We start from the raw sequence: 13,014 nt of genomic DNA, 5'->3' as shown, positions 1-13,014 counted from the left end.
TCGTTGTTCAGTTTCTTTTCCAGTCTGATTTATTATGAGTGTTCCATTGAAATATTGCGCAACGTATGATTTGCTAGTTTTACGAGAAAAAATAATTTGATATCTCATAATTCATTCCAGTCATCATTTATGAATTTATCCGGCACTCTGGTTTATGAGCTTCAGCTCTGTAGTAATTAATAAAGTGATAAATATTCCAAATTTGATTCTGCTAATTTTCGTTGTCTGTGTTGACTTTGAATAGATATCTAACTGGGATATCTACCTTGTTTGAGGGCCGAAAACTTTGGCAATATAAATCGAGGTTCCTTCATTTAAATGCACTTTTAGAATCACGAAACAACATATCAAAACTTGAAAAATCCGAAAAATTAGGTAACCGAACTAACCTGAACTAACATTCTTTTCTTGTCAAGTTAAGACCCTCTTAAGGGCTCTTCATTTAAAGGCACTTTCAGTATCTCAAAAATGGATATTAAATCGACTGTGTATTGCTCAACCAAAAAGATTTAAGTAAAATCGAAGTTTTAAGGAAAATTTTCCATTCAAGGAGCTGTCATCAGATATAAAGTTCAATTACTCGTATTAGTCTTCGACTTGAATTAAATTAAAAAACCTCCCGCTATTGAGAGAATTTACTTAAATTTTCCACTAACTATTCCAGATTTCCTTATTTTGATCTTCCTTACATCCTTCCTGTATGCCCTCCACCCTAGGCAGCCAACTTCTACACAAACTTTAAACCCAAAAACTACCCTCATAAATTAAACTGCCAACTTCCCGAAATACGTTAGAGACTTTTCCAATATCCACGTTTCTTCCACAAGTTTTTCACAACAAAATTCGCCAAAACATTTTATAAAATACAGATGAACGTATCGAATATAGTTTGCCCGAATCCAGGCGTTCACCCCTTCCAGGCATATACGGGGGTTGTTGGAATTGTTAGTTGCGAATTCACCACTTCCTGGAGCTGGTATTGATTGGGTAAAGGACTGAAAAGTTCCAGGCAAGAAACATGTTTTACAGAGAAGGAATTGTACCTCAGTGTTCAGGGGTAATTAGTATCGACCTATCTAATGAAATTTTAAAATTATTTGTTATTGATTGCTCGCAATTAAGGGGTCAGGGTTTTTTTTTTACAGAGGGATGAATTCGCCATTATATTTAGTTATGCGCAGCAGGCCTAAATAAATTTCCCCAGCCTTTAAAACTTTTTCGCCCTATCTAGATTTTAGGGCGGGAAACCCATCCAGAGGATCTCTCGTGTTCTGTCCGTCACCAGCCTCTGAGAGAACAGCGATTCCGGTAGTCTGCGATCCAGAGGGTTTCCTGAAGGATTTCTATGAGACCCTGATTCAAGAATCCTATGGATTCCTAAATTTCCGTTAGTTGTAGTGAAGGTGCTAGTTTCTAGTTGTTAGGGCGGTTTGCTTGTGAATGTCAACTTGCCGAAAGGACCCGAGGTACGCATTTTTTTTTTTTTTGGAGTTGAAAATGGTATTTGCTGAGCAAAATTCAGGGGAATAGCTGATTTCAGGGCAAGCTCTTGATGGTACAGGTTTGCAGTCACGGAATTTATTTATGAGAAGAAAGAGCTGCAGGGTTTTGTTCGCTTTTGTAGCTTTGGAAAACATGCAAATTTCAACTTTACCACTGATAGGATACAGACATGGCAGGTTTGAATTATTACTGTTGAGGGGCCGTGCCGTTTACGTTATGGTGAGAAAGGGCGTGTTTGCGGATTCTGACCAGGGCGTAATTTTGCTAAGAAAATGATTTTCAAAAAAATAATGAATATTCCACATTCTATATCTGATTCATTCAAAACACAGTGTGCAAATCAGAAAACAAATACACCTACAAGTTTACTGTTATTTTAGTTTAGGTCTTTGCCCCACTTCCCAACCTGCGAACAAAAATAAACACAGACATCAGGAAGACAACTAGTTTTTTATTCAATTCATGTATCATTCCTCCACTGTTCACGCACGTCCCATTCATAACCGACAACTCACCATATTAATGACTAGATAATTTACTACTCTCTGCCATCACGCACCATTGTGCCTATTAGTGCCTCAATACAAGTTTCAGCTGCAACATGTGAGGGTACTAATCGATTATACAACCTCCAATGGCCCAGTTTGTGACCCATATCCAGCCCACGTTGGTGGAGGCTTCACATCACCACGTCCCGCATCCGCATCCACATCATCATCTGGAAAAACACGAGAAGCATGAGAAACACGAGAAACATGATAAGCACGAGAAACATGAGAAGCATCACAAAGAAGTTGAACATCATCAGCAAAGTTCTAAAGAACACTACCATGGAAAGGACAAGCATGGGTGGATACATCTCCCTAAAATAGGTAAGTTTTCGTTTGGTCAAATTTTGAGCATTTTTTCCTTTGCAGTTTTTAAGATATTGAGTTCTGATTTAGAGCTTATTCTTTTCTCCTTAATAAGCATTTGAGTCTTCAATATTTGTTCTAAGGAATCTTCGTTTCGTTTTTGGTGCTCTAGCTGCATATGAAAGGTTTGGACATGTAGTAATTGGTGCCATATTTTGATTTGAATTCAATTAACATTATCAGACTTCCCTTTCAAGCATTACAAATACCGTATATTTCGTTACACCCCAGAGAGGGAAGTAGTTATAGCAACATCACTCTTCGCTTTTGTTTCTTTGGTGGCACATCGGGGGGATTATGGCACATATCAGCGATGCCAGATTTATTTTTGTTCATGTGATTTTAGGTGCCAAATCTTTTCAAACTTCGAAAATTTCAATCGATTTGAGATTATATTTTGGATGTTACAAAATTTGTTTTTACTCACATAATTTTTTATCGAAATGGTTCAACAATAGAAGAGCAGAAGAGCTGAAGCTGGCAACATCAGTTCCTGCTTTTGTTTCTTTGATTAAACATTAAGGATTACATGCAGCCTCGCCTGTTACTGAATTTAGTTTGAAGTTTGCGACTTAAGTTGTTTTTCGATCGGTATCAGGGCAAATGCCACCTATCGGCATTACCAGATTTAAGATTTTCCTTTGTATTATTTTTTTAAAAAAGCTACATTTTCCTCTATCTTAAATGAAAGAGAATGGAAACGCCCCTTCTAGGGCATAAACACTGCAGAAAGTGCTAGTGTTAATTATGAAACTGATTATTGCACTTCCTCGTGTAATAAAAAGCCGTTTTAATGAAAATTGACAGCTTAAAAGCTCTAAAGGGCGTTCCGCCTTTTGTGTAAGCAATAAAGGAATAAGTTTTCGTTAAGATCTTGCATCGATTTTCTCGCTAAGGCCGTTGTGTAATTTGGGAACAGAAGGTCTTAAAGAAAAGACAATAATGGAGGGTTTTGTTGCGAAAGGGCACTTACATGTATCGGAATTTTACCAGTCACTTAAAAGTCTATTTTTGTTTGAAATTGTTTCCTGCAATTTCAGGGCACTCACCTCAACACTACCCGGTTCTCCCTGCCACCCCTAGCCACCATCACAGCGATGAGCATTCAGATCAGGAACATAAGAGAGATTCCGGGCAATACCTGGATTCGCACGGAATTCCCCATACATACCAATTACATTTCATTGACTCCCAAGGGATCCATAGGTAAATTAAACATTCCCTTTGACGCATTATTGGGAATTATTAGTTTCTGTTTCCAATAGGGATTTTCACGGTCATGCTGAAGAGTATCCAGACCAAGAACACCACGAAAAAGAAGCCTTTCACGACATCGAACGACACTGGGAGAAGATGGAGAGTTACATCGAGAAGGAGGAGGTTTTTATTAGGAAAGCAGTGCCGGAGGACAGGTCTCCTTTCGAAAAGTCTCCCTCTAAGGAAGAGAAAAGGCCTGTGCCTCCCCAATTTATTAACTTACACCAGATCCATACAGTGGAGAATAAATATCAAACAGTAAGTACTATAAGAAATTTTACAAAATATTATGTGAAATTTAAAAGCTTCGGCGCAATTTCAATGAGCTGATGCAAATTGTTCGCCAGACATCCAGGCGCCTTGAAAAGCTCTGGAAAAGGTCGACTATCCGCTGTCTCGGCGTCTCGTTTCCACCATTCCCGGAATCCTGGAGCCAGACGTAGGCTCCTGAAGAATTAGCTGAGTCACTGGCGTAGTTGTGTCTTTTTGTACTTGGTCTATTAATTTCCCTCTGCCAATTTTTTCACTGATTACCTCTTTGATGTGTTTGCACAAACATATTTAAAAATAAGTAGCAAAGTGCAGATTAATTTATAAAAGCAGCACGTCTATGCCTCGATATAGCACGTCTATGCCCTTCTAACATATTTATGATGATTTTTCTCTCTCAGTGGATCAAAAATTAATAATGTTTGGAATTAAGGGCATCTTCCGCCCTTGTTTTATAGCGTGTTTATTTGGTTTTGAGGCAGAATTCTTGAGTCGTTGTATGCCTTGGAAGAAATCGTTTCTATTTTGCATATATCTTTCGAAACTGATGTTTTATTATTGAAAATGTATACTAATGTTTTCAATATTATAATGATTAAGTCGTTTTGGTTTTCGGACGCATATGCGTGAGGAAAGGTACCTTATCCCTCACGCCAATAGAAAAACTTGTACAACTAATGTCTGAACTAGCAATCGCAAGTATTTATATAAATTGTTTCACTGTTAGTACTTCAGTGAACAGCATTGAGGGGGAGGGGGAGGGTTTTTTTTTTATCGTATGTATCAAGCTCAGAATACAAGTAGTAAGAGTAAAAAGGGTGGTACCGCCACTGGAATACGCTTAATCGTATGTGTTGAACTTAACAATAAAAAATTGTAATAAAACCGTGTTAAGAACCATTAAGATACTGAAATGATGCTTTGATGATCTTATGAGTCACAAGATAAATTACATTCACCATCAGGTGCAGAAACAGTATTGCAATCTACAGTTTTCAAATGTATTTTCCCCTTAAGTTCAGCTATATAGATCGATCTCAAACTTCATTTGCAGTTAATGATTTTGACAGATTAACAATGAAATATATGTCAATTCATAATAAATTAACATCTGAAGTATTCGTCTTCGGATCACAGGGGGCGTTGCATGTTTCGTCTCTGGATTTCAATGCCCTTTAGGGTGATCCAGAATTCTGAACGATCGATTTCTCTGTAGATGTCCCTGTTAACCGCATTATTTGCACAATCGATATTGGCGGCTCCACACTGACTGGAGAAATACATTAAACCCACAAAACTCATGAAATAAATTACCTTTTACTACTCTGGAGAAGTTTCCAGACTATAAAGCAATTTGATGTGCTTGTACCGCAAGAATTCGTTTAACTCATATTCAACTATTATCATTGTAGATAAAAATGTAGAGTTGGCTAGCGAATGGCAATATATTTCCCTTTTAATGTTACTGGACAAATAGAAAAAAAAACTGACATCGGTGCGTAAGTTATAAACAAAGTCTGGATCCTTGAGGTTCGATGGAAATAGAACAACGCGCCGACGAGCCTTTCATTACTTTCTATTCTATTGTTGACACATTCGGAATGTTAGACGTGCATGTAATGGTTTTGTTATTTATATTACCAGAACAGCCAATAGACCTTGTTTATTTTTAATGTTGAAATTAGGCGCCAGCAGAGTTGTATAGGTAAACCCTTTTTGATGAGGGCTTCGGCTTCGTGAAATTGCCATTTTGGTGCTTTGATATAGAAATTTCAGTCAGAATAGAAAATCTGAATATAATGTGGCCAAAGAAGTTAAAAAGTAATAGATGCCTTTTAGAGGAAACGTCAAGAGGTGGCGCTGTCTGTATACGCCATCTGACGACACCGCTTGACAACTTCACTCCATCTCGATGCTAAGAGTGGTCTTTGGCTTGGCCCTTTCTCAGCAGCATCGATCAGCAGTAAAAATAAAAACACGTTGTGTTATTTGGCTCTTTAACAAAAGTTGCGGCCTTGACCGATACCTAATGTATAGCGCCATACCTTACAATAGCTCGCGGTAATAGACGACAGTTTGAAGTCTATAGGTTGATGTTGTTGCGTAAGGGATCAAAAATCAATTCTAATCTAAATTCAGCCCTTTATTTATTGTGATTTCACAGGAAAAGAATTCTTTCCGCACAAATAAGAGCAGTTATAAAAATGAGATCATTGTGTTGCGATCGTGCTGTGCAGCATGCATATCTAATTATATGTACAAACACTAACTCTTAAAGCGTCTGTTGATTAGAAGGAAATTTTTTTTCAACGGTTTTTGTTAATATTTTTCCTGCAAAATCCCTGCAGTCTGACTGCAGTGATTGTTTGGCAAAATGCAGCTTTTCATCGCTGTTCAGTTAAATGCCGGGATTTTTGGATGGTACTATTTCAAATTCAGATTTAATTTCTGATTAATTAATGTACACTGCTCATGAATTTATGAGCTTATACACAGATATAGATTTCTAAATAATACACATCAGAGTTGTGGTTGGCACTTTGGCACCACAGTGAAACGACCTCGAAAGAATCTATTGACTCATACGGAGCTCTCTACTTTAGTGCCTTAGAAATTCCTTATCAAATTGCCTGTCAGCTTATTGCCGGGGAAATTTATGCTCTAGAAAACAATTAAAGCTTGAAATAGAGTATGCTAATTTCGCCTGCCAAAGCACGGCTTGGACTTATCCACTTTCAACGACTTGAAGAAATAATAATCATTAATAACTCACCAATTTACCTATTTTTCTAGTGATGCATTTCTTCATCATAACCAAACGTTGTTAGCTCAATTACTTTTTTACTCAGAAGCATGAATTCCTCCTTGTGCTACAATTAGAATTTTAAGTTTTTTCTCTATTTTCATTTTTTACCTTAGTTTTTTTTACGTGTCCATTTTCTCTGTAGTTTTGTTAACTACTTGGTTTCCTCATTACTCGAATTCAATTTTTTTTGTCAACTTCTGCTTTATCCGTTTATTTCTCAGATTTTCTCCGAGTTTATGTACTTACATCAATTTGCGTTTTGTAAGATGTTTTATCGCTATCTTATTTTTTTCTACATATTCTCTTTTTCCCATTTTTATTTCATCTTTTGAATGTTTCCTTTAACTTTAATGTCTAGTTGTTTCAATTTCGATTCATAATTTATTCATTAGTATCTTTTAATTATTTTCTCATTCTTTTAATTTCTCTTGATTTCTTTCTGCCATTTTTTTGGATTCAAGAGGAATTAAAAAAATACTCAGAAAAGATGCGGTTAAGTTCTGATCGAGATACACACCTACCGGTACATTTGGAATCTGCTACAGAATGAGACAAAAATTGAGTTCCAAACTAGTTTCTATACAAAACCTCTGCATACTGCAACACTGAAATTTAAATATTTTTTCAGCTCATCCTCAGTTCCTGAAAACGATTCTGAGAATGATCAGCTTATATAATTCCAGATTACTTTCTTGCCCTCAGATGAGGGTGTTAAATGGGTCAACTGAAGAAGATCCAATAATCGGTTTTAGTTTGAAATTTTATGTGGTATGTCTACCGAAACCTGCGTCCTATAAAAGAATTACGTCACCGTCACAATAGCCTACATTGTGTGGTTAATTAGGCGAAATGTCGGCCATCATGCAAACCGACAATAGTACAATTTTAACTAAATTAGAAAAAGCGTCGAATTAACCTTTGTACAACTTTAGGTTAATTAGCTTCAGTAGAGCAAAAATAATGGTATGGCGCTCGTATCTGGACAGTATTATGTCAAATGGTTCCCACTTCACCAGGCCAGGACTAAAATAGCTTATCCGAAACGCACCACGTCTAAAAATACGAAACTCATCGAAATTTGCCAGTATTCCTTCGCTTGCTTCGCGGCTTTACTCTTTCGCGGTCGGTTTTGAGAGAAAAAATTGTGTTGAGCAACGGACCGGTGCGTAAAACGCACTATTACACACGACTGATCGAGAAAATGTTCATCCGCCGGTTTTTCGCTTCGACTTTGTGCCTTATGTTCATACTTTCTTACTTGCTATTGTTATAAAGTATGTGGTATGAGAGCAGTTTTGTTGCTTATACAATCAGGGGTTGAAGAGCGGAAAGGAGAATACGAAATGTGAGGGCAAGAGTAAAAATATTTGATGTATTGTTGTTATCATACGATGGCGAAAACTTCAAGTTCTAGTATCACAAAGTTTGCTCCGGTTTGCTTAAATTGACTGCTCATGTCCAGAATCTATTTTTGATCTTCAGTGTCAGTCAATTTTGAATATTAAATATAAAGTTTAGCGATTCATTTAAACACAAATCAATTGTCCGTATCATCATTAGCAAATTCCTTAAAGGAAAACTCCGTCGGATTATCTTTACAAAGTTCCAACTAGTGTGTACTCTAACTATTTTTGAAATATCTACAAATTAAAAAAATATATATTTTCTCGATTCAGATACGGATATGGTCTGTGAGGCAAAGGTTCTCAATTTCGCCCTCACTTGAGGATTCAGTTTTAAGAATGCTTTAAAGTACAATGACGCATCATTATTTCTCAAAAACGTAGATATCTACCCAACTTTTCAGTTTTAATTTCTGCATTCTATGAATTAATTTTATAGTTAAAATTAACAAAGTAATAAATTAAAAAATGTCAGTAGCGTACCTTTATTTCTTATAGAAGCAAAATATTCTCTGACATTGAATTGGTGCATAGGACCAGTTTTCTTTAAAAAAAGGTTTTTGAAATTCTTCATAAAGTCAGTGGTGTGATTCAATTTAAGTTAAAGTATAATGCTCATATTGCCTCAACAAAGGTGCAAAATGCGGCTCTTCATAAGTCAGTAGTATAGCTCAATTTCAGAAGAATCATAATAATTTTGAAAGTGTATTAGGCAGATTTTTTTATTGTATTGCTTTGGAATTCACTTTGTCGAATATCTTAATTTTTGCAAAAAATAATTTGGAACATTTGTATGTTTCGTCTCTTAATGGGCATATTTTGGTTTTGAAAATGTTCTAAAATCAGTGGTGTGGCTATCTTTAAAAATTCGAATATACTATGCTTAATCTTAAACTGTTGGATTACTATAAATTTGATACCACACTGGCTTGAAGGAAATTAAACTACAAACTTCTCCATCTGAAAGTAGTACACAACTTTATTTTAAAATTTAATATTTTTAGCTCACTCGAGAACCTTATATCAATTTGGGAAGTGCATGAAATGTTCTCTTCTAGAGTGACGTCAAACTGACTTACTAAAACAATCTATATATCTATCATATAGACAAATACACGTCATTTTGACGTCATAGATCGGGTAATTAACAAATTTGAATCAGGAACATAATTCTTCGTTTAAGAATGCTGAATTTCATTCGAGTTTTGATTCTCAATTCATCAATCTAGAGAATGTTGGATTGGAGAATGTTAAATATTCCGGAATTTAAGTAAATAAAAATATTCGCTATGTATAAATGCCAGAATTAATCGTATCAAGATACAAAATGTTTTTGAAAACATTTAGCACTGTTTGGTGATCAATCCAGAGGAGCAGAATTGTTTTTTTGGAACAACCCATCAGGATTATAGGACCATCAAGCTGTGCTTTACGCATAAGTGCGATAAGGAATGGGTTGCCACAGAAAATATTTAAATTTTTCTGAGTGCTTAAATCCTGGACAGGATTATTATCTGAATATCAAAATTGGCATTGCTGATTTACGAAAGATGTCTTAAGGTTAGAGGAAAATTTCTAATTAGGTTTCTTTTCAACTATTCTTCCAAATTCATTATCATCGTCACTGTGCTTTACCAGAAGTTGTTAAGTTCCATGTGTACTTTCAGATACTTTTTTGATGTTGATATTTTGGTATATTCTAAGGATGCAAGTTGCTATGATAAGCAGGTTTTAGGGATTTTTCTGTAGTCTAAACTTACACATCAAAATCGCGAAAAAAATCAACAAACTTGACACATTTTTCGCCATCTGCCACATACAACTATTTCGCATTTTCTAATCTGGGAGGTTATATTTAACATAAAATTTTTATCTGCCAATAAACATAAATCCATCTCAATTATAGCGACCCAAATTTAAAAATAGGTAATTTATATAAACGGTCTGCAAATGGATTGGCGTGGATCAAGACCTTTCAATCCTGTGACGAAAAACATTTTTTCCTACTACTTGGGTTTTGATTTTCTATTAAGTGGACTAATTGATTCCACTGCGTACAATTGGGCCATGTGTTTAGGCTTATTCGCACTTTTAGTTTTGTTTCAATTCAACCCTGATTGTATATTTAACGAAAATGACCACTGCTAATACTCGATTTATTTCTGGTCTAGATAAGAGTTTTGTTTTCTATTTTCATACGCTATTCGACTCATAGTGCCTAATTAGTGTGTAACGTAAGATAGTATAAAATGTCGCAATTAATGAAGAAGAGATTCCCGTCGATCCAAAGCATCGATGTTGGGGTAAGTTGAACCATAGTGTCTTTGAGGCGGATATTCGCCTCTTTTAACCTACTTTTGTCTAACTTACATTAACCTAAACAAGAATATACCCGAATGATGGCCTCAGCTTTGCAGAGTGACGTACTTTGTCTTTCCAGCAAAATCCATTATCCATTGTTCGTATCAGCTGATGTCCTATCTCCGTCAATATGTTAAGCGAATTCTCCATAATGGAAGTTCTTGTATCGATTTTCAAGGAAAGCGAGTTTATGAGCTTTCTGGGGAAAGTTCAGTCTCGTGGGAGTTTATATGTCCCACTGATTATTGCTTATTAATATTTATGTATTTGGCTTTCATTTCTTCAATCATTTTCTTCTTCCTCCACAATTCTTTAGATCATCTGCGAATTGTCCCTTTTGTAGAACCAGTTATTGTACGTCTTCTATTTCACATACTTCATTTAGGTTAATAGTTATATATTTATGTAATTAAATATAAAAGGAATAATAGTAAAAATGCAAAAATAATAACAATAATTAAAAAAATGCCAAAAATTTTGCGAAGTTAAACAAGAATTTTTTCTTCTTTCTTAGGAAGTCTCTTTTCTAAGGTATTCAATTCTATATAAAAAAATTAAGAAATATAAATGATTATAACACATCAAATTCCTCCAAACATCATTTTCCCAAGCGACTGTGACTCTTTCAGAGGCACTTAGACGATCTTCAAAGAATATCTCAAAGAAGCTATTTTATAATACAATACTAAGCTTCTATATATAAAAAGGCGAGCACATCCATCCATCATTAACTCGGCACAAAATAACGAGTTCTTGTTTATTTACCACTTCGACATACCGAAAATTCCGCACCTCGGAAAAAGAGCTTTTAACCCGTCTTTAAAATACACTCCCGGAGCTTTATTTATAGAATATAGGGAAGTGATGTTTGACACCTGTAAAATATTTGAGTTCCTCGAGGATTCTTTAGCTATAGAACTTACACATGCCATGGGTTCGTCTAATTAAGAATATTGCCTTATTTACGAGTTGAAAAGGGCAAATTTATGAGTTTCCTGAAATAGAAACTGGAAGCTGAACAACATCCTCATGAGGAGGATTCTTAATGATTACCTCATTTCCTTAAAGGAGAAAATGCAATTCATGTCGCAAATTATACAAGCTGAGTAGTAATCACTAGCTGGAGAGGATCCAACTGGTCTGGATGTATCAGCACAAAATAGCGTCATTTCTTTTTTTGATGTGTTTCTAAGTATCAAAATATTTGATTAGGAAATTAGTGTAAATCGGATAACTATATTGACACAGATTCTTGTCCAATAAAACGGGTTTCAAGTAAACGATTAGCCACGAATATTAAATTTAATAGTTATAAATTTGAACTGGATGTTTACGGTTCTTACAACCGAACAGGCGCCAATATTTACAGCATTCATATTATTTATTTATTTTTGGACATACACAACAAAACATGCTGAAATACCACGAATCCAGAGAAAAATTTGCTTTAAAAATAGGGAATTTATGTCGCGTGACTGCCTCGAGGCATTAAAATATTTCGTAACAGGATTGATGCAGATGCCAACTAATTTCAATGGAGCAAATAAATTTTAAAAAGCTAGAAATTAATTACTGAAAATTCTATATTAATTTTGTTAGTTTTGGACATCAAGAAATCTGTAGAGAAACTTAACATTTCACTGAAAGTTCACATTTTTAAAACGATTTTTGCGTCCTAAAGTGTTCTAATATAAGGTTTACTGGAAAGTAGAAATATTAAATTTTCCACTGTTTGACCTCGTTTCATTCAATTAAGCGTGAAAAATCAATTTTGGTTCGACTTGCTAATAAAACCGGGGGTTTCCACCCTCCCCTTCTATAGGGGATGGTAACAGGTTGAAAGTAATCCCCTGCTATGTGTGTGAGAATCTAAAAATAGGTTGAAAGAACAGGTCGGTTTTGTGGATGTAGAGCAGAGGGGACACGTGTTTTGAGATGGATCTTCTTCTCAACTGGACTGTTACCTTCTATTTTGCTTTATCATGTAGAAGGAAGCCCTAGAAAGGTGATGAACGCAAAATACAAGTTTTGAAAAGTTGCTCGACAAGGAGGAAAAGAGTGCGAAGAAAATCAAGCTGCTCTTTACCTCTGTCTTATATGTGATTGTACGTCAAGAGATGAAGATAAAATTTCAAATTGAATTGATATTTGAAGGACTTTGAAGGAGGAATTCCTAAAGAGCACGCTTGGCAAGATTTATGACGGAACGTAAAACGAAAATATAAGGAAAAAAAGGTGAGAAACTTGAAAAACAACGTGTTTCAGTAGAAGAAGGAAACGAAGATCGAGAGACGCAGCATTTTTTTGAAAGTTTTATGAGTGCAATGAGCAACAGGAAAAAAGAATGACGAGAATAATCCAAAAATGAAAAGATAAGGGAGGGGGGGTAAATCAAAAGCTAGAAAACAGTTTATTAAAAGCAAATAAATTCTTGGCTCTATAAATTAATTTTCTGGAAATTGGTTTATGTTTCCCTTTGTTTCAATTTAATTTTTCCGAA

General features: G+C 35.4%; 1 protein-coding gene across 1 annotated transcript in view; it reads left to right on the top strand.

The window, feature by feature from the left end:
* Window positions 1–1,259: 1,259 nt before the first annotated feature.
* Window positions 1,260–13,014, top strand: part of LOC136415670 (ankyrin-3-like) — a 30,587-nt gene continuing 18,832 nt past the window's right edge. The window contains exons 1-4 of the mRNA XM_066400378.1: window positions 1,260–1,466; window positions 2,098–2,375; window positions 3,458–3,623; window positions 3,683–3,932. Of these exons, the coding sequence (XP_066256475.1) occupies window positions 2,138–2,375; window positions 3,458–3,623; window positions 3,683–3,932 (654 nt within the window). The 5' untranslated portion in view covers window positions 1,260–1,466; window positions 2,098–2,137. The remainder of the gene's footprint in view (window positions 1,467–2,097; window positions 2,376–3,457; window positions 3,624–3,682; window positions 3,933–13,014) is intronic.

This window comes from Euwallacea similis, chromosome 20 (genome assembly GCF_039881205.1).
Source record: "Euwallacea similis isolate ESF13 chromosome 20, ESF131.1, whole genome shotgun sequence".
Taxonomy (NCBI): Eukaryota; Metazoa; Arthropoda; class Insecta; order Coleoptera; family Curculionidae; genus Euwallacea; species Euwallacea similis.
The sequence above is the reverse complement of the archived record's forward strand: the minus strand, read 5'-3'. Positions and strand labels throughout refer to the sequence as shown.